General features: G+C 39.4%; 1 protein-coding gene across 2 annotated transcripts in view; it reads right to left on the bottom strand.

The window, feature by feature from the left end:
* The window catches only part of LOC108654511 (uncharacterized), a 57,553-nt gene that overhangs the window by 33,500 nt on the left and 829 nt on the right, over positions 1 to 23,224 (bottom strand). Inside the window, exons 1-2 of one of the 2 annotated variants that reach the window (XM_030388855.2) lie at positions 22,071 to 22,253; positions 18,401 to 20,806 (exon numbers count right to left, since the gene is read on the bottom strand). The exons of the other annotated variant lie outside the window; for it this stretch is intronic. Of the exons in view, the coding sequence (XP_030244715.1) occupies positions 18,401 to 20,052 (1,652 nt within the window). The 5' untranslated portion in view covers positions 20,053 to 20,806; positions 22,071 to 22,253. Of the gene's footprint in view, positions 1 to 18,400; positions 20,807 to 22,070; positions 22,254 to 23,224 lie in introns of those variants that run through there. 2 annotated transcript variants of the gene reach the window in all.

The raw sequence follows: 23,224 nt of genomic DNA, 5'->3' as shown, positions 1-23,224 counted from the left end.
TATAAGAAATGCGTGTATTGATTTAATAAAAATAAAATAACGAACAGGGTGTGTCTGTCGTGCATTGCATGTGTGTGAGATGAGCGCGAGATAAATGTAAATAGAGAATTATCCAAAACTAAATTAAATATTTGATTGAGCATGCAACAATTTGGGGGGGCCAAATCAATTTACAGGGTTGTAAACTCATTGAGATGGAAAAAAATCAATAAAGACTGAAACAGCCCACTGCAATGAGAATGTGGTGAAAGAGCTGCAGACCTAAAGAGAATGTCTAGAGAACTTAGTCTGTGCATCAGTTTTAGTTTATACTTTATTTGGGCATTAATTATAGTGTTTATTGTTCCCGTTTTCTTCAAGTGTAGTTTGGACTAATCTTTGGCTATCTCTTCTATGGGATGACCACCCTGTACCTGCCCGTCGACAGCTGCCAGTGGCGGATGCTATTTATAGAGATAATAACAAAATAACACGTTGTTTCTCTATGTAGTACATCATATTGTTGCCTCCGCCTCTGCTCAGCTCAATGAGCCAAAGGGTAAAACCTCACACAACACATACGACGACATTCGGCTCGAGACAAAATTCGGGCACAACGCAATGCTCATTCAGAAAAAGAATGATGTTGCTGACGAGGAGGTGGATGCCATCAAATTTGTTTAGCTCCCCGACAGCGTCGACAAACAGCCTACAAAATATATAACAACAAAAAATAAGTACGCATGCTTCAGGCGGGAGTGCCACACGAGTAGATACCCTGAGCGAAAGCCGATGGGCTGTCGGTCTGAGAGCTTTAAGTTTATAGAAATGTAGATAGAGAGAGAAAGAGAAAGGTAAAGGCAGTTAGAAATGAAAGAAATGGAAATAGATGAAAGAGGAAGAGAGAGAAACAAGCCAATGAGAATGGGAGATAGAGACACGGATAGAGAGAGAGAGAGAGAGAGAGAGAGGGAAAGAGAGAGGAGAGACAGAGAGAGATAAAAAATAATTCCTCCCTCTATACAAGATACTAATAGACTAAGATATCCTGTTCACCCATTTCCAATGGGTTCGGGATAGAATGAAATTAAAATACATACTAGAACATTTACCCTTGCCCCGTGTGAGGCGACCAAATCGAATTGGGAGCGCGTCGACGATGTCGCATTTTAAAAATAAACTCGGAAAAGCGGTGCACGCAACGCCACCGAGAGACGGCACCACAGAGCGATGAGCACCACCGAAAATAGTGCAGGCAATCGCGCAGGTGGTAAATGGGAGCATGAACGGGATGCGCTGCGACTGCTACTGCTACTACGACTGCGACTGCGACTCAAAAGAATGCAGCAGCAACAACAACGACGGCAGCGACAACAACAACGGCGCCATTTTGCTGACAACGTTGTCATAAATCTTGAAATGCCTTTTCAGCCAGTCGGTTCGAGGCGATTTCTCGCCAAACCAAGCGACGTGATCATAATATCAATAGTTGACCCAGAAATCAAAACGTTTACGAAGTTGGCTCAAAATAAAGGTTTCAGCTCTTTTTATTGTTTCTTTACTTTTGGCCAACAAATCAAATGAACTCGTAGCTCATTGTGTGTGATTAATCCACAGAAAATTGACCCATTGTTTGACATTTGTTTGAGGAGAGATGGAATGAGAACGAAAGCAGCGCTTCTGAAATGCCCTCTGCTAAGAAGGTCACACTAGACGAGCATAAAACATAATTTATATAACCTCAAATCTCATAATCATTATCAAATTAGAAAGAAGAGATAGAGAATAGTCAAAATCAGATATGTATTTGCATCCACACGGTATGAGTCCAATAAATTAGAACAGCCCAACAAATGCGCAGCCTAAATAAGGTCACAATAAGAACATATACATACATATATATGTATATAACCTATAAAGAAAACTCACTCAACCAAAGTTTTGAGAATTAGCTTCAACAGAAAGTCGTGGAGAGGGTATCTCAGATCCCACAATGACAGCTACTCGCTGAGCAGGGGTATGGTCTGGGAAGGGGGTCACACTCTAATGGGCCATAATTTAACCATTGTATTCTAAGAGATCGCAGCTAAAGCGTTAATTAACTGAGAAGTCGCCTAAAAATTGCTGGCAGGTAATTTTGGGAAAACCTTGCGCACAACAAAAGCCAAATGACGAGTGCGTTAAATAGTTAATCACAAGAGAAAACAGTTATGCGAGAGATGTGAATATGAAATACTCTTTCATTACGATATTTGAAAAGAAATGACATTTTTTATAATATCTGATATAAAAGCTGCATAGCTTTCCTTTAAATTTAACTCCATTAAGCAAAAAAAAATATTAAATGCCAAATAATCATAACTTAAGCATGTCGGTTCTCTATTCATATGAAAACATTTTAATTTATATATCAATTATTCCCACCTACATGAATGATGGATACGATAAAAACCCGACTTAGGGTTAGCTTGAAAAACTGACATTAACGATCCAGAAACTAAGAATTTATACATTTTCTGACAACAAGAGATATCTAAACTGCGCTACACTTTTCGTGACAGAATTACGAGACCCACGACAAGCAGAGAAAAACAATAACAAAACCATTTAACGAGCCGAGAGCTGAGAAAGAGGGTCAAGCTCAGTGTTTTGTGTGTGTGTGTGTGCTGAGTGGAATTGAATGCGCTTTCATAGCCATAAATGAAATGCTATCAGTGGATTTATATGCAGGGCCTCTCACGTACAACGCCCCCACCTTTCTACACGATTCACAAATCACATTCGCTTTCATTTTGATATGGTAAAACCATACGGGATATACCCTGCGTTTCTGGTCTGGTTTCTGGGCCAATTTGACATCAAGTCGAGTTGGTTTCTAAGCTAAGCGGCTTGGCTCATTTGTGAAATCTCTAAATAAACAGCTCAGTAATCATATGCAAATAAGCCAACAAGAAGAGACCAGCGAGCATACGAAGTAGAAGATGAAGAGAGAGAAGAAGAAGGAGAAGAAGAAGAAGCAACAGTTGATTTCACATAGTCGCCGAAGTTTTGGTTTGGTTACCCAAATACGAACAAATTTCGTTTAGTCCGGTGACCCGGGGTTCCATACGATTCGTTTCGGGTTTCTCTTTCGAGTCCGAACGAAAAGCGAAATTTGATTTCGGCTTTCTGATTAGTAGAACTAACCAACAAAATATAATCAAAATAAATGAAAAAGAAAAATAAACAAACATCGAGAAATGTGGCCAACACCTTTGCGAATAGCAGGGCGGGAGGGTTTTCTTAATTTATGCACCTTGTCATCGCTTTGGCTTTTAACGATGGGTCGATGGGTTTTGGGTTTTAGCTCTGCGGCATTGTGTTTTGGTTTTTTTTTTTCTTCTTTCTTTTGGGCTAGAAACTACCTGCTTTAACTAGACAAAAGCGAAAGTCGTCTGGTAATATATCAAATATGCTTGCTGAATTATTTACGGGGGAAAAAATACGAATACTTAAAAGGTAAAATATAAAAATATTTGTATACCAAATATCCATAGCGAAAGGAAACAAACTTTGAATGCGAAAAATCCAGTTATTGTCGTCTGAAGCCCCATAAAACGAACTGATATAAACCTGACTTAACTATTTGCTGTTATACTTTATATGTTTATGTTATAGATTAATTTAAAGCTGTTCATTCAAAGATTATTTGTGCATATGCTATAAAATAATTCAAATACCTTGGGTAATACGTTTATTTTCTAGCTAAGCAGATTTTATAAAAATTCGTGTGTAAAGTTTAGTTAATAAACTAAGTCTAAGCTTAAATATTACATTGAATATGGAATGGAACTCGTAGCCCTTAGGTTTTAATATAAAAAAAAAACAGACTTAGGCCAGCGATTTGCTGTGAGTCTTTGCTCGATTTATGACTTTTCTATTATTCAATTATGATAATCGTAAATGTTTCAATATCTCATGAGTGTCAAGAACTGAATACATGTACATATATCAAATGGAATTTCATTTGGCTAGCCCTAATTAGTTTGCCTTTAAAGACATATTGTCGAAAGATGATGTACATATGATCTGATAGAGAGATTGCTCATAAAATAAACAATGCTCAGTACAGTAAGTTCTCCAATTATTTAATGTGCGCCTATATATTTTAAGTTTTCCAGCATTACCAAACCACAAACCCAGTTATCGATGTACTTAAAAACTAGTTTGCAAAGAATCAACAAAGCTTAGATTTTAACACAAATAAAACAAAACTTAAGAAAACAATCATTATATCTAGTCTTATAGCTTTTTGTATAAATAATTATTCTTCCATATGCATGCAAGCATACATACACATGGCATTTAACTATTCCTCAATCTTATCTCAATTCTTGCGACTTGGGCTGAACATGTTGAAAGACCTGCAGGTTGTTTTGGGGGGGCGTATTGCTAAATCTGTAGTGCTTAAATCATCGTTCAGCGCTTTGTACATATTTGGCTAATAGCAACGCGATTTCCAAGCAAGTGAAATGCCGAAATCACAGCAACAACAACAGAGCAAGAGCTAAACAAAAGTCAAAGCACTTGGCCAGTCAGTCTGGCCGATTGGAGCAGGAAACTTGAGCAATGCGCGCACTTGACTGCATAGTTTCGTTTTGTATCCATAAGATACAAATCAGCAGCAGCAGCAGCAACAGCAGCTGTTGCTATTGCTGCTATTTTGGGGCAATACACAACAAACTCATAAAGTTCAATTGCGCCAAAAGCACTTGAGATTAACTTTATAAATTTATACAAAAATATGTACAAGAAGTAAAAGAGAGCAGCCAAAAGGTGAGACAAGTGCGCAAAAGATACAAAACTCTAATTTAGACTGATTGTAAGGCGCAGATACATAGATACGCAATCGTTGGCCGAGGATCGGCTAGAAACCCACCAGAGAGTCAAAACCAAAAAACCGGCTGCCGTCGAGCCGGAATCTAGCCTGGGCAAAAACTGAACTCGAAAATTCAAAAATTTGAAATTTAAATTCAAATTTTGTAGCGCAAAACTGCGAGCTCCAAGTGCATTAAGTGCCGAATTGCTTCCGGTAGCTGCGACCATAGCACAGCTACAGTCACAGTCACAGCCACAACCACAGCCTCAGCCACACAGCCAATGGGCCAACACACAAGCTCACTTGTGGCCAAGAGGTGCTCTCTGCTCACTGCTCGTCAAAAGTCTGCGTCGCATTTCGTAAGCGGCTTCAGTTTTCTGACAATTTTCTTTTCGCTTCATTTTTGTTTTTATTTTTTTTGGCCAAGCAAACAACGCACACACATGGCTAATGTTATAAATTAACGCAACATACAACAGCAACAAACAGTGTAACAAATAAAAACGTAAGCAAGTAGAGCAACTCGGCTAAATGATACTCTAAACCTCATTATTAAAAGGTTTTTAAGCCAATTTTCATTAGGCAAATCTGTCTAGAATGGAAAATAACCTTCATTAGCATTTCAAAGGCCTTGATTAGCTGGTTATGTGTATATGCATGATTAGATATAGAAAACTAGCGTGCTTCAGGTTAGAATGATTTTAAGATAAGCCAAGACAAAGAGAAACAGCTAACTGTACTGCAGTCGTCTTCTGCTCAAGAATAAATAAAGTTAATGAATCTAGCCTATAACCTCTGGCCTCGTTCAGTTGCATAGAGTCACACACACAGCGCATATACCCCATATACCCACATTCAATTAGCTGAGGGTACACCAAACACAAATTGTACCGTCATGTGGGTTTTATATAAGCCAGGCCAAGCAGCTAGTCGGCCAGCCAGTCAGTTAGGCAGTCAGTCGGGCAACCTACGCGCATGTGCGTCCAGATCCACATCCACTTCCAGGTGGAACCCGCTCACAAAGTTGGCCAATTTTTCCGCATCTGCTGCCACCACTTTGCTGTTGTTTTATTTATTTTTTTTTTTTTTTAAGCTTTCGGTTTTGCAAATTTACAGCTTTTATTTTCTACCTTTCTCACGTCAATGAGTCTGCATAAAATTAGCAAAGTTCAGCTGCGAAAATTGCTTAATTATCTAATGCCAAAACAACAATAGAAAATGCCGCCAAAAATAACAATAAAATGGAAAACAATAAATAAATTATATGCCTGTCCACATCAATTTGAAGTGCGTTTGTTGTTTTGCCTTGTGGGAATGGGAAGCGAATCGCAGCCAAAGAGCAGAAATATATCTAGAGAGACGTGAATAGTGTGCAGCCTAACAAGAATCAACCTGTCTATAGAAACAATAAACTGAAGCCAAAATTTAAACAATCCCAAATTAAAGATTGCCAAAAATTCAAAGAAAAAGCCGAAAGAAAAGAAGTGAATAGAAGGTCAGCATAGATAATGACCTAAATTATCGATTCGGGTTAGAATATTCATTATAAATGGAATTCTTATGAGATGCTTGATTGATTTAAATAAGCCATGCATATGACATATATTTAAACTGGGTAAATAAGCTGAATGAACAGCTGATTCAATCAATCATATGAAAACTTGGGTATATTAGAAATATATATATTACTAAATTTCAGTCCATTGCAAATACAAAATAAATCGCAATTCTCCTTTTACTTTTCTGCTTTCCAGTTAAAAACTGAAAAACCATTGCCAAGTACAAATGCTAAAAATATTAAATGAAGCCTTGTCAAGTTTTAAATGAACATCTTTGTTGTATGTATACAAAAAATGAAACAAAAACATAATAATAGCTCGGTGTTAAAAGCGTTAGAAACTCGTGTAGAAAGTTGCAGCGGTTTTACACTTGACCCAAAGCTAATACAAAGCCAAATATTTGTACAGCTGGAAAATGCTGCATAGAACAGGCCCCCCCAAAAACAAAGAGCAAAGTACCGTTACTCTGCTGAAATCTTCAAGAATCTGAAACTTGGGAATGTGTGAGTGTGAGTGTGTGAGTAAGTGTGTGTGTGTTGTGACGTCTGACACACCAAACACAGTCAGAGTAAGATTGCCTCCCCAACCCAGGCCCATGAAACAGATCAACGGCTGTCACTGTAAGCGCTCTCAGCTCCAACTGGTAGCCCCAACTGAAAGTCACAATCGGTTACAGTAAAGTGTCAGATGCTTAGCAATTATGATGATTATGAGGAACTTACATTTCACATAGAACAGCAGACGAAAGACCGTGTATGACTGCCTGACTGGCTGACTGGCTGACTGACTGACTTTAGACGACATGAACCCATAACCGTAACCAAAACTTCTCAGTCGAGCACTGCGCGCACTTTGTGCTACTTATTTCGAGTTGTCTCTCAGTGTGCTAGCATAGGGTATTATATATATATTTTGTCCAGAGTAATATATTGTGTGAATATAATATCATTGCGAAGTGTTCTTAGCTTGGATCTACATATGTTAATATAATTCCCATATCACCTATCATTCCACTATATTTTTGACTAACTTTGAGCTTTGGCTTAGCCTATGTCATACTGTTATAATGCTGCTAGGGTATTTAATCGTTGCTCTTGCCTGTTGGCCGTTGTTTTGGGGGCTTTTCGGTGCGTTCAACCTGCATTTCTGTCGCATCATCTAAAACTATATTTTTTTTTCGGGTACCTGAAACAAACAGAGGCACAGCACTTGTCAGTGCGTCAATCAGTCAGTCAGTCCGTCAGCCAGTCTGTCAGTCTTTCGGTCTGTCGGTCGGTTGTTCAGTTAGAGTCGCTTTGCCATGCTTTAACGGTTCTCACACTCGCGGGCAACTGAATCTGGCGTGTGTATCTTTGGCAGCGAGTGGCACTCATCATAATTACAACGCCGCAACAACAACATCAATCTAACTGACTGAATGACTGACTGACTGCCTGACGGACTGAATGACAGCCGCATGAGGCACAGCCAAGCATCGGCCTCACTCGCGCAGTTCCATAGCCTTTCGTACTGTTCATAATTTATGATTGCTTTGCGTGATTTTACATTTCTGTGTTATTAGTCTAAACTTGGCTTGAATCTATGCTCGTGTCTTTGTCTGCTGAAATGGCAAAAATGAAAAACACCTACATACGTTCGCACCACGGACCCAACGCAGTCGCCAGCCCACACACTGGGCAAGGGGCGGGCAGACCAGGGTATGCTAGACACAGAATTGCACGTTGTGGCCAAATTGTGTTTGGAATTTTGAATGCTGCCGATCATTAAAATCAATTCTGATTCATTAGCTTCAATTGATGGCTTTGTGTAATGATTCGCAGACACCGTTGATCCCGAGTTCAGGTGCCGAGTGTGGGATTTTTGAGAAATCAACAAATCTTTAAGATCGCTGAAACCTTGTAATATAAATGGTCTTAGTCAACAATCCATTTGGCATAATTGAGGATTGAGCAAGTCAGAATAGCAAAAATGATATGATAGCTAACTAAAGTAGAAACGGATATACATTATCTTTTACTTAAATACATATTTAATTTATATACTATATGCCTACTTCTCTATATATATTATATATGTATACCATTAACAACTTTCAAAATCTAGCACCTATTTCATTATCAAGCCTCCAGACAAACCATAAGGTCAAGCTCAGCCAGTGAGCGAGAATAATGTTATGAAAACTCTATCAAAGGCTCACCTTGAAATTAGTTTAATGATCTAAAAGCATATAAATTCAAATCTACTTAGTTAGTGCGTAAAATATAACATGGCAATTATTTTCAGCACGTCATCAATCATAGCCATAATAATAATGAAAACAAACAAATGGAATGAAGTTAAAAATAGAGGAACCAACCGCTGACCAGCTGTCAGAGAAACACAAAATTTTTGACCCCAAGCAATATTTGCTTTACCGTATGTCAATGTTTCTTAAGGAAGCATTTGAATGGCTGTTGTTGCTGCTGCTGCTGCTGTTGTTGTTTTAGCTGCACAAATAGACGAGGTCAGGAAGTGTGTAGGGGGAATATTTCCGCTTGAAGTGCCATAAGGAAACTCTTGACACAGAGGCCACAAAATGTTTGATTTAAGAAGGAAAAACAATGCAGGCGAATGCTAGCGACTGCGTAATACTCGCTGGGATTCGATTAACCGTTAAGAGATAAATTAGAATATACTTATGCCCAGAGCAGTTATGTGATAGATCAGGTCTGTCAGCTATAAGGTTGTAGGACGTGATCGAAAGTCTAAGAAAACTCAGCATACCCCATAGTAATGCATGAGCGGGTATTCAAATGGTTATTGCTTCAGTTATGATCTAAGAATTTCCATGTAAATGTGCCGATATGCAAATGATATCTGGGTAAACATAGAGAAGCAAATAAACGAACTGCGACAGCATTTGCCCAAAGGCACATTTCGATTGTTGTTGTTGTTGCTGCTGCTGCTGCTGCTGTTTGTTGCTGTTGCAATTCCCAGAAAATTATGCCTGAAAATTGAGAGTCTCGAGTCTCGAGGAGCGCTGCATCGAGTCGCTGCGCGCTGTTTGAAGCTGGATTTGGATTTGCAGTTTGCAGTTTGCAGTTTGCAGTTTGCCGTTAGACTTGCCTTTCGCGCTGTCGACGCTATTACGACACAGTTTTCGTTTCGTTTTTAATAATCATTTGCAAATGTCTATTAGGCCGCCCCCACACCCCACTCTAGTGCTGGCTCTCCCTCTCTCTCTTTCTGGCTCTCTAGCTGTTGCGCATGTGCAGCGTTTTTCCAAGGAAACAAATCGCCAAGCCAAACGAAACTGAAAATGTGCCGCAAAAAAAAGTAAATAAATAGCAAATGAAAAGAAAAACAAACTTTGGATGAAAATGTTTGGAGCATGTAAATTAAGACTTTTAGCTCAAATTATAGCAACTGGCTGGAGGGAGGCTCGGCTCGTAGTGCCTGACAGGCCATTGATTCCCTGTAAATTTGTGCACATTTCTTATAGAGCGACGCCCATGCTGCTTGCATTGGAATTATAGTCATCCTGCCTGAAAAGTAAAAGTTGGACAACTCCCAAGGAGTGTTTCACTCCACTGCCAGAGAAAAGCAAACACAAATCACGAATATTTATTTAGTATGTGTCACATATAATCAGCAATTTGAAAAGTAATACTCAAGGCAATAGCTTATGTCTAATTGTGAGCTGGGAGTCTAGGAAAAGCTGTCGGGCCATTTCCATTGGAAATTGCGAAACTTATGAAATGCGCAGAATCAGCTGAGAGTGCTTAAAGGTGCTCTGTACGGAAATGGTTGGCAATTCTTGACAACGGACAACAGTTGCTCAGTTATGCAATTAAATTAAAATAAAGTTGCAGCAGCAGCAGCAGCAACAACAATAACAACAATAACAGCAGGCAGTCGAGTGACCGCATTGCAGTTGCATTTGTTGTTGCTGCCGCCTGTTGCGAGTGTTGCAATTGCTTTCGCTTTGATTGAATTTATTTTATAATCCACGATGCCAACTGCTTAGCCAGCATCAGTGTGTGTGTGTGTGCATGTAACTGCGTTTATGTATAGGCATAAGAAAACTGCATCTGTAAGATGCAATTTACAATTTGCATATTACCCACAGCGCGAACATAGGAAACGGACGACGCGTCCGACAGCCCCCAGAGACCGACACACACACACACACAAACACACACATATACGAGCAGCCGGTCAGGCATATATGATAAATTATATTATTGGCATAATAATATATTTAAGAGTCATAAGCAGTAAAACTTGCATCGAGTCGAGAGCTGTGAGCTGAGAGCTGTGTGATTTAAATTCAAGCATTTCATATTTTAAAATGCGCATTAGCGGCTTCCTTCCAATTCGATTTCGATCAAAACAACAAAAAATGACAGTAAAAAGTAAAAATTAAATATCAATCAAATAAATTCGAGCTATAGATACCCTATAAATATTGTGAGTCATGCTCATGAAAAAATATTTAAGCATTCACTATATTGATTGACCAATATTATTTCACTTGAAAAGAAATTTGGTCGCCCTTTAGATTTTCTTTTAACTTAAGCAGATAAAAATCTTTATTCATGATTATATCTATAATATTAAGAAAATTTCATTTCAACTGCAACAAAGTCAGACATATAAATTATAGAACTATAGGCAACTGCCTCAATGCTATATACCCTTTCACTCACATCCAATTGCCATAGGGTATAAGAGCGTAAAACTGAAATTCAAAATGGAAAATGGCAAATTGCATTAGATAAATAGAAAACTGTGACTGCTGCCATTGCTGCGGCGGCCTCTCTCTGCGAGTCTCATGTTTATGGATTTGCTTTGCAAATTGGATTATGCTTTATTGTGATATTGTTATTGTTGCTGTTGCTGTTGCTGTTGCTCTTTCTTCTGCTGCTGCTGCTGCTGCTGCTGCTGCTGCTGCGCCACATCCTCAAGCAGCGGCAATAAAAATGTCGGCGCATGCGTCGCTGCCAAAGTCTTGTAATTACAGAGTTGCCAGCGTGTTGCACAGTGGTTGCCACTGAATTTATGCCCCACAATCTGGCAACTGGCAACGGGCAACGGGCAACTGGCATCTGGTATCTGGTAGCCCCTTTAATTATTTGCACGAATTCGGTTTGTTAATCGCCCATTGACGTGCCGCATCGATCGGCCATAGACATCTCCATACACAAACAAGCACACATACATATAGATAGACAGATATAGAGTATATATAGAGCTACATTGGTATCTGAGTAAAAGTGCAATGAAAGCCACAAAAGGCACACTTCAATTAAAGGGGACGGCACGGCGCGATTGTCGACATCGGATTGCATCGGAGTTAGTTAGATAAACAAAACTGCGCGCCAAATTACGGCATTGTTATCGCAGCGGAGCAACAGAGAGAAGGAGAAAGACAGAATGAAAGAGAGAGAGAGCGAGAGTGTTGAGGGGGGCGAAATTTATGATTGAATTGAGCATTTTCACGTTTGTTTTTTCCTTAATGGGCAAGTGAAAAGCCGAACAGCAACAAATGGGCCCATCAATTGCCAAATGAAATGAATTCAAGAAGTTGTGAGCAGCGAGTTTAAATGCCAATGACCGACGCGAGTTGCACTTATCGTCGGAAATCCTAAAAAAAAAAAATAAAAACACACACTAATACGTTTTCCAGTGGTGGAAAATGCAAAGTGAAAACTAATGATAGAACAGCTCTAATGTGGCCACAGTCCAATTACCAATAAGGAAAATTGCGGTGCACGTAGAAAGTGCTTGGAGCAGAGCAGGAAAAATTCATTTTTCTTTCTTTACCTCAACTATCCGTTAGGGAACTACTAATAGAAAATTAACAGTTAACTTTTGAATGGAAAAATGTAGTTTATGTGGAAAAAGTTAAGCAATTGCTCACAGTCTTTACTTGGATGTAGTTTTCAGTTGGAATAACAAATAATTATATAATACCAAAAGTATATTATTATATAAGGAAAATCTCTGTTTAAAGTCGTCAGTACTGCTGCAATCAAATGCACAGAAACAATCCCAACAGAAATTAATACAAATGCCCTCTTTATTGGCATTTGAAACTCGCTTATTAATCATATCATCAGCCTCTGCTGCCTTCACTCATTCAGATTGAAAATTACTCTATAACTTTATACAATATTTATATGCATTAACTCAGGCCCCCTCAAAATCGAACAGCATACAGAAAGAAATACTTCGGGCAGCATATCATTTAATCAAAAGCTCGTTAGTCTGCGCACACAGTTTGCGCTTGAATTTTTAATGGCTTAATCAGTTTCGGTTTGGTTTTTTTTTTTTTTTTTGCTTTTTTGTTTTTTTGGTTGGGATAGAGAGAAGGAAGCCACAAGGAAATTGCATCGGAAAGCGATACAAAAGAAGCACATCAAAAGTTTTTCCTCTACATGCACATATGTATAAAAGTTTTTTTTCTCTCTCTCTCTCTCTCTCTCTCTTTCTATTTTTTGGTTGCCTCACAAATTGATTTGGTATGTGAAGACGGATAATTGGTTTTTGAGCGACCATAGAATAGCTTTCACGGACAGTCTGACGCAGGCTATAAGTAGGTTTTATTAACAACTCAATTAGGGCGCCCCATTGGCAGCCAATTGGAATTTTTGAGAGGTATATACATATGTAACGATATAGATAGAATTTATTATCAGTCTTAGTTGATACGAACAATCGTAGAGCTTTAATTACACAACAAGCTAATAATATGTCTATAATTAGGTATATTTTAGTTTAAAAAACTAGCGTTTGTATAACTTTCAGCTACTCGTTTTTCATATTGTAATTCGAAGCGAATTTCTTTTCACGACTTCATTAAGCTACTCAGCCGAATTATAAAACGCAGCTTCATTTCTATCAGCTCTGATAATATTCTTCTAGTTTTCATTATAATACTATTAATTTAGCATATTTTATGCACATATTTTTAACGGTTTTAAGATACATTTTAAAGATATCTTGAATTTTTAATGACAACATCGAGAGGAGAACGAAATGATTAAATAATATCTTAATATAATCTGATGATAAAAACTTTTCAGTATTAACTGCATTTATATAATCTGAATAAATTATTTTTATTATCACTTAAAAAGATAGAGATATGAAGCCCTGACTAGTATAAGCCTGACCTCAAAAAATGCATATAGTCACTTATATACACTATATCCAATGCATTATTATTTCAAATCTTTTGTGTTAAATGGGAACACGCAAACCTCGCCCAAAAAGGCAAAAATCAATCAATTTTTAGTGCTCATTAAATGCACATTAAAGCAATCATAAACAAATCGCATCCGCTAATTTTAAACTATAAATGCAAGAAACATCTTTTCGATATCTATCAACATTAATACAATGGCATGTTATAGGAGGAAAGAAGTAATTTCTATCAAAAGTTTGCAGTTCACAGTCGAAACATATTTTCGGAGACATGCGGCAAATTGTTTTTATCGCTGCCATTGGAATAACTGTTGTTTGCCAATCGGGAATAGTATTACTCATAAAAAGAAGAAGAAGAATAATAATCATAATTAAGTATAGAAGTAGACTGTGCGTGCGAATTGATCAGCTGATTCATTGGCGAGTTCTATAAAGATTTTCACAGCTTTCTCTAGGTGTCAAGTTGAATGAACATGCTAAGCAAACATAATTGTTCGCATGTGTGTGCGTGAGTGTATGTGTGTGAGTGTGTGTGCGGCTGTGTGCGTCTGGGAAGAAGTTAACTACTATTGCATTTGGCTCATTGCGTCGCACGTATACCGTATGACTAATCAATATAGAGAGCAAGACAGAGACAGATAGATAAAGACTCTCTGGGAGAAGCTACGCTTGGGCGAGTTTCACAAGCTTCGCGACCCGCATATAAGAGCTTTGCGTATGAGTTTTTACGATCGTACGAATTGTATTTGCATTTATATTGAATATAACACATACATATATGCAGAGGTATTGGTGTATAGGTGTGTGTGTGTGATCAGCAGCAAATGCCAAACAATGTGAGTCACGATAATCAGCGTTGAGCACACCGCAAACACGTCTCGCAATATTCACAGTACGCTCATAAGCGCGAGGGTGGAAAAGGGAATAAAAGCATAGAGATTACTAAATGTACATATTTAAAAAAAATTTATAAAGTATTAATAAATAAATAAAATGATTATAGAAGTAAGTATTACAATAAAGTAAAATAAAATATATGTTAATCATGGAATATAATTATTCATAATTACAATACATAATATTCAGTTATGTTAAATATTTATAAATATCTACACAAAAATTGAGAAAAAATAGATTTATGTCTATTATGTGAGGTAAACTTTACTGCCACTGATAATTTATTATGACTGTACATTCACTTAATTCAATTCAAGCTTATAATATAATATACTCCATTGAACTAATGCCAAATGATCATTTGATTAATTATAATAAAAACAAAAGCCAACAGATTTCTTTCAATGGACCTTTATAAGAATTGTCAATTATTCGCAATTCACAATAGACTTTTCAATAAAGCCCTGTTACAGCCCTCGTGTATTAAAAAAGAGTTGCTGTGTTATATGCGCAGTTATAATAACAACGCTTTGAATATCGCACAGTGGCTGTGAAACGAGTTTGGATTTGTTGAAATAAGCATTTATGAAAAATTAAATGCACGCTGCATATTTGTATATACCTGAGCGTAAATATATATAGTAAATATATATGTGTATGTATGTGGCTATGTATTATGTATGTGTACAGCATATTTATTTGTGTTTCTTTATGGAGAGGAGACATAAGTAGACGCTAACTTGGCCAGACAGTTGTTGTTAAATATTGCAAGATGTTGCAGTTGCAGTTGCAGCAACTGCAATCGAGCGTAATGCGCGCGCATGCAACGTGCCGCAGCAGTAGCAGCAGCAGCAGCACAAGCAACAGCACCAACAACAACACCAACAACAACACCTTTGAAATGGTGTCAGCAATAATTTATCAAAATAAAGCGAAGAAAAAAAAAACGAACATGAAAAAAGCATAAATAAACCAGGCAAAGCTGTTCAAACCGCATCTAAGTCTAAAAAAAACAAGAAAGAAAGCTCTAGTCGAGACTGCTCGACTACGAGATCCCCTGAACCCTACAAGCAACTGATATTTCAATAATAATTAGCAAACACACACGCACACACACACACGCATACAAACAAACACACGCAGACACATACACATACAAATAAACACACGCATACACACACACTCACATATACAGGCGATTGCGCTTGGGTTGCGCTGCAATGTTGGCAATAAATGAAAACTTATTTGTTGAATAATTTAATTTCTAGACGTACGATCGTAATGAAACTTTCAGAACGTAATCATAATGTTAAAATGTATGTGTATACCGAAGCACAAGTCTCTAGTATTTGATATACGACTTTTACAAAGATGAGGGTGAGGGGGTGAATTTAGGGGTGGGGGGTAAATTTGAACAAAAACCGAAATTGTCTAAAATACATCTTAATATACATTTTAAATTTGGAGACTCTAGCTTGAAAGATGTAGGAGATATAATTTTTTAAGTGATCTTTGATAAGGTTTTTTATCGATAAAAAAGTATCGGAATGAGTTATCGTTTTTTAGTGATAAACTCGATATGCGCGTGATATATACGGACATTTTAAAAAAAAGTTGAGGTCTCTAGCTCTTATATCTTCTGAAATCGACGCGTTCATACATACGGACGGACGGACGGACGGACGGACGGACGGACGGACGGACGGACGGACGGACGGACAGACAGACGGACAGGGCCAAATCGACTCAGCTTCTCGCCCTGATCAAGAATATATATACTTTGTGGGGTCTGCCACGCCTCCTTCTGCCTGTTACATACTTTTAACAAAACCATTATACCCTGATTTCCCATTTTCAATGGGTTCAGGGTATAAAAAATGAAAAGAGAACCCGAACAATTTGCATGAGCGCAGCCAGAGACAAAAGACAATGCATGAATGTATCTGTGAGATACGAGCTATCTCAAGTGCTGGCCCAGGGCATGTAAAGCGTGTCAGCGCAGTGAAACTCGGTGAAATAATTGCGGTAAGCGCATAAATAAAATTACACATGTTGTGAATTTGCAAGCACCAGCCACGCCCACTGCCAGTGCCAGCAGTCGGCAGCACTCACCGGCAGCCCTACAACAGGTAAACAAACGCAGACAGAGGCAGGCAACAGTTATTCGCTCGATCTGTGCACCTCTGTCGGATACGTTCTTATCTTATCGCGTCTTCCTGTTGCTGGCCCAGGTATTTATTGATTTGTATACCCTTTAGTTATGGAATATGGCTGCAAAAGGGTATGATGTTAGATAAGAGGCCATACTCTCTCTTTCTCTCTCGCTCTCTCTCTCTTTCCTTTCGTTTATAATCTCTTTTACGATCTATCGATGGCTTCTGTCAATCAATAGCAAAATTCAGGGTATCCTCCGGTTGAACATGCCCAACCAATTGAATTTTACTTGTTTTTTTCGATGCTCTGTTGATAATGCAAGTGGCAAAAACATTTTTACGACCTTACGGAAGGGTCGAGAGATAGACAGGCGAGGGTTGGCTGAGGGTAGCGAAAAGGCTCTGTCAATGAGGTTGACAGCAGCCGCAACTAATTAAGGAAAATGACGTCCACAATGAGCATTATCCTGCGCTCAGCCCTCTGCACGTGCCCTTTTGCCCTTTAATAGAAATAATAGGGACTGGCTAAAGTGCATACACACACACACACACACACACACATATGTATATGGTACATACGCAGACGACTTTCATTTTTCCACTACATTTATCCTGTCAACAGGAATTTTCATGGCATTTGACAGCATTTCCGAGAAACTAATCAATGAAAATGCAGGCAAACCTCAAACATAAAACACTATATTTATGTATGTACGTATATCTTTGTATGTATCTGAGAAATTCAAGGTATTCCATTTACTGTGAGTTCCTGTAAAGGTCACGTAAATGCTTATAATTCAAATATCTTATACAGAATAATGCTTAGGAACTGCAGCAGAAGCACGATTTGAGTTTGCACTAAGGCAAACAATTTAAAAATGAAATAATATGTAATTATATATATATAAGATTTTTATAAAGGGAAGTTTTAGATATCGTACATCTGTTTTTTAATTTCCTCATTTATATTTTCTATATGCATTTCAATGTTACTATATAGCCCTCTGCCATAGGCATTCATATAACCAGTTTCTCTTGTTAATACTCGATAAAAACATTTGTCCCTGAACAAACAGATTATTGTAAACGAGAGTAAAGTTTAATCACGCTGCGAGTGAGTCACATGGGGGTTGCTTTAAATATGTCTCCATAATGCCACACTTATCAAGGAATATTAATCTTTCATTACTGAAGCATACAAGCTTAAAATGGAAATGCTTCTGTTTAATTAAAAATGCATGGTATAGAACTCTTACATAATATTGTATTACAACTATAAATGTAGTAGAAAATTCTTACAAATTTACACATGAAACGCATTCCAAACTCAAAATGAAAAGTTCCCCTCAATCCATGACTATAGTAGAATAAAATTTATCATTGATTTTATTACGAAATTGTAGTGTCAGAGTGACATGGGAATAACCCATTCCAATTAAATTGTATATTATAATAATTAATTATTTAATATATTAGGTATTACATATTTGTATAGTTTAGATTAAATAATATGGACTTCCTAAAAATAAGCTTGATGTCATATATAAGAGTTGGCTGCACGATAGACATTCGAAATAATATATATGTATATATCATATACTATATTTTGGCATATTCCATCTATAATAATTCTTGCTGTTTGATGAACTCAGTTGATGCATTAAATTTTGACAAAAATTCCCAAAAATAACCCATTATATCATCATTATATTGCACTTGTCTATACTGTATAGATGCGGACCGAATTTTGTAAATCTCTGACTCACCGTTTGACGTTGCGACAACGCTTCTCATTCTCTCGCTCAGCTTCCTTGACACTATCCCAGCTATCGCCCACGCCCGACGATGACATATCGTCCAGTCGTTCCTCATCCTCCATGCCGGAGTCCTCCAAGCTAATGTGACAGCTGGTGAGGGTCACCTGTTTGCCATTATCCCCCACCTCGATCCAATCGGACGTACGTATGCGCTGCGAGCGCTCTGTTCCATAGGGTGACGAGTCCGAGGAGCAGCCGGAGGGGCAGCGTTTGCGTGGCGTCGAGCTGCCATTTGCATTATCCTTCAGTGATTTATTGACTGCATAGGTCAGTGTGTCGTCCTCCTCGTCGCCATCGGCATCCTCCACATTATCAGCGTCCACATCCTCCGTATCCGCATCCTCAATCGAATTGTAACGCTGACGTGTCTTAGTGGGCGTGGCCTGCCACTTGGTGGGCAACTGTTCCAGCGAACAGGCACGATTACGCATAGCCGCCAGCTCCGAGATGAGCAGCTCGTGGAAGGCATGCTTCTTCTCGGGCGTGTTGCCCGCACTGACCGAACTCTTGATTGGCTTCGATTTGGGCTGGGTCTGGGCCTGGGCCTGAGGCTGGACGTTGCTGGTATTTATGTTGATGCGCGTGCAGTTGCCTGCCGCCTGAATCACCTGGCTCAACTGTTCCTGTTCCTGCTCCTGTTTCCGTTCCCGCTCCAACTGCTGCTGCTGTTGCTGTTGCTGCTTCTGCTGCTGCCGCTTGTGCCGCTCCTGCGCCAGTTCCTGCTCCAACAGTGCCTGATGCTGTATGGCGCGCTCATGCTTGGTTATAATGGTCGTATCGGCCAGAGTTTGCTTCTGCGTCTGGCTAATGATGATCTCCGAGAACAATCGCTCGGCAGCATTCTTCAGATTATTCTTAAACTCCACCGTTTTGCCGCCCAAATAGCTGCTTCCACTGCTCTGGCTGGACAGCGGACTGTCCAGCGTTGTCTTGGAGCGCCTAAAGATGCTGCTCACGGGCACATCCTCCACGTCCAGCGTGGCCACCGGCATTTGAACAATCTTGCGCGGCTTGGGCAGCGGCTGAGCGGCAGGCAACAGACCCGCCCGCTCGAAATCCACTTTGCCCAGGCTCAGGCGCGTGTCCTTGTGGGGCGGAGTGCTCTGAGTGGTCAGGCTGTTGGTGCGATTCACGCTGACAACCGACTCTCGAGGTTTGGCTGTGGGCACAGCGGGCGCCTTGCGCAGCTTCAGCGGAGGCTTCGGCGCCGTTGCGGGTGCAGCAGGTGGAGCTGTTGTAACGGGAGCAACTGTTGCTGTTGCTGCGGTGCCTGTTGCCGTTGCACTGTTCACTAGCGCCATGGTGGGCGTCTGTGTTTGCGCCTGTTTCTTTTGCAGATTCAGCGAGGGCGACTTGTACACCAAGGTGCGTCCCACGGCGCTCAGTTGGCTAACAAATGTGGGCTTCTTTTGTATGAGCGGCGGGCAGGGCGTGGCAGCTGCCACAGCCCCAGCTCCTGCTGCTGCTGTTGCTGCTGCTACAGTTGCTGCAGTTGCTGTTGCTGTTGCTGTTTTGGGCCTGGGCGGCACTGGCGGACCGGGTCGCTTAACCGCAAGTGTTGCCTGCATTTCGCTTGTTTTTGTTGCCGTTGCTGTTGCCATTTGCCTCTCAGTTCTCACGCGTTGTCGCTGTTATTGGTTCCAAGGCGCAAAACCCGTATTTGTAGGTCACTTTTGATACCCTCAACACGAGTGTGCCAATCGGGTATGCTAAGGCAAATGTTCTTTAGTCAGATTTGCTTACAAAAATAACTTAATTTTATGATACGGTTTGGGAGCTATTGCTTTTACAGTTTTAGAGCCGAGCAAAATAAATTTTTGCTCTCAACTGCTTTTCTCTTTTGCACTCTTCACTGGGTATTTGCCAGGTCGACTCCTGCCGTTGGCCAAGTTCTTGACTTGTTTCTTTTTTTTTTTTTTATTTCTTGCACCTTTTCGACTTCTTCGACTTTGTATTTTGGTATTGCGATGCGTTTATTTATTTATTTATTATTATTTAGCATAAAACTTGTTTTTAGCTGCGTTCTCAGGCGACGGCGGCCACTGATGCTGCTGCTGCTGTTGTTGTTGTTGTAGAAGTTGTTTTTAGCATTTTGACTGCAACTGCGATGGCTGCGGCGATGGCGATGGCGACTGAAACTGCGACTGCGGCGACGACTGCGACGGCGGCAGCAACTGAGACTGCGGCTGATCTATTTTGAATATAGGCCACGGCGGCGCACTAACGGGCCTAGTTGCTCTTAAGTGTTGCTGTTGCTGTTGTTGTTGTATTTGGTTTGGCTTATTGCTTATTGGTTTATTGGCTTATTGAAACTGGTTTTTAGCTCGTTGTTGTTTTTGTTGCACTTTGAATTCTCTGTGAGTTTTTGAAGTGAAAGGGTTTTAGTTTTTTAATATTACATATATAGAATACAGCGATTGCTCGAATAATATTAAATACATGGGCTTTAGAATTTCGATTCTTGTTATACACAAATTATTTAATTTTATAAAAAGTTTGTTATTTAAATTTCGCAAAAGAGAACAAATTTTATATAATTTTCGAACGATCACTGTATTCAAATTAAAATCAGTAATACGAGTATTTTTTTAAATATGTATTTGAACAAGCTTGTTCAATTTTAATGTCTTGAATCTTTTAAAAAGTCTTTTGATTTATCTTTAGCTTTTGCACGATTTCTGTGTCTTGTTGCGGGCGAGCCAAAAAAAATAAAAACACACACACACACACACATACACATGCACACGTCATAATTAAGTTACGCTGTTAGAAAGCTTAATTAAGCCAAAAGGCACATAAAAACGATAAAAAGCCGAACAGCAAATGTGCCCAGAATAAATTGTAAATTAATGAAGCGTTTGAGCCGCAGCAAATTGTGCATCTAATGAAAGAAAAACTAACGTATGATCATTAAAAAACGATTTCAGAATTTGATTTTCGTGCATTTCCAAGCACTGTGTTACGCCGCAAAAAAAATCAACCGTAAAAAAAGAAAATGCATAATTAGCAATTTAATATGGAAATCGAGGCAGTTAAAAATAAATAAAGCTGATAAAGAATTAAACAGAATGCAAACAAATCGTTAAAAAAATCAAGATTTGAATGAAATATTCACAGAAACGAGTTTATCTTTACTTAATTTCATGAAAAGCGACAGTTTTTTGGTTCTCATTCAGACAAGTGTTGATGAACGCTAAGAATTTGGTGGTGCGATTTGGGGTCATGGCAAATTGATCGATCTACGATAAGCGACAATTTGTTGATCGATAAAAAGAAACAGTTATGCGGTGAGCAGTTGGCTTTGCTGCAACAACAATAAACGACATATTTACATCCATACATACACACACACACGCACACAGCTTGCACTTTGAGTTCTCGCTTGATTGGGCTTATTTCATTTAAGTTTTGTTTAATTTAATTAAGTGCTAAGGCGCTGCCTGCACACAGGTCCAAAGAATGTCATCCACCCACACAGACACAGCAAGCGTTCGATGCAGCACACGCGCACAGATCTACACGCACATGCATGTGGCATGGCTATTTTCGACCAGAAAATTCTTGTTTCAAAAATTGTTAAAAATATTTTTATTTCTATATATTTATGTAAATTAGTTACACTGCATTTGCATTTGTATTGCATTTGTAAAGCACCGAAAAACACACACGAAAAAACACCGAACCCGAAAACCGACACCGAACACACACACGCACACAACATTAGCGACCGAGCGACCATACGAGCCGTCCGTTTCGACGTTGCGCTTTGCACGAGAGTCAGAAATAAACTGAGAGCAATGTAAGAGCTAAGCGCACCTTGCTCAATCTCGGCGCATTGTGTGTTTACAAATTCGATGTGTGTGTGAGTGGGTGCGTCAGTGTGTGAATGCCAACGATGTGCGCGTGACAAAAACATTTATATTAGACGTGCATCACGAACTCTATTTTGGAGCCATTTATTTGTATATTTGCGTTTAGATATTATTATATCAAACTTGTTTTATATTGCTTTGTAGTTCGTTCTCATTTTGGGCTCTCTTAAGTTCGACTTGAGCTTACTCAACGGGAACTCTCGCTACGCTTGACCACGAAAAACTCACGCGACTGCCGCGCGCACATCTCTATTAAAATGCGCTCTGTTAATGTCGAGCCGTTTCAACTCTCTTAAGACTTTAAGCTGGCTGTTAATGTGTAATGTTAAGTAACAGCGCGATGATATTTGGCCCTTAAGAGCGAATTTTTACAAATAGATAATAAATGTGGCGTCTTAAAATGAGTTAACTTAAGTCACATTGGCTTGATAATAATATATATTGTAGTTGAGTGGCTTGCATCCATATTGTTCTCCACGTCTCTCTTTAGCTGCTATTTAAGAGCATAAGCGGACACCGCTGTTCAACTTACGGCTCCCTCTGTCTCTCCCTATCTTTCTCTTATGTAAAGAGTAACTTGGCACATGGCCAAAAGTGCATTGATTGGCATTTGGAACGGGTCTGCTGAGGGCCGGCGCCGGCGTCTGGCTGCTGTGGTCGACCGGCCGCCCAACCATTGCAACAGCTGTTGTTGCCGCATTGCCACGCTATGCTCCATGCCACACGCCTCATGCCGCATGCCCCATGCCCCAACCCCGCAAATCTGTCCTGCTCAACAACTACGTAAATCTTTATTGATTGCATGTTGCAAGAGACGCCAAAAAGAACATAAACGCTAATCGTCTTTCGAGTGACTTTGCTGTCTGACTAAACAATTATTTTAGCCGTCCGCAACTGACTG

This window comes from Drosophila navojoa, chromosome 2 (genome assembly GCF_054131105.1).
Source record: "Drosophila navojoa isolate 15081-1374.11 chromosome 2, UAZ_NAV_1.0, whole genome shotgun sequence".
In the NCBI taxonomy this organism is placed as follows: Eukaryota; Metazoa; Arthropoda; class Insecta; order Diptera; family Drosophilidae; genus Drosophila; species Drosophila navojoa.
This window is presented reverse-complemented; position numbering and strand designations above follow the sequence as displayed.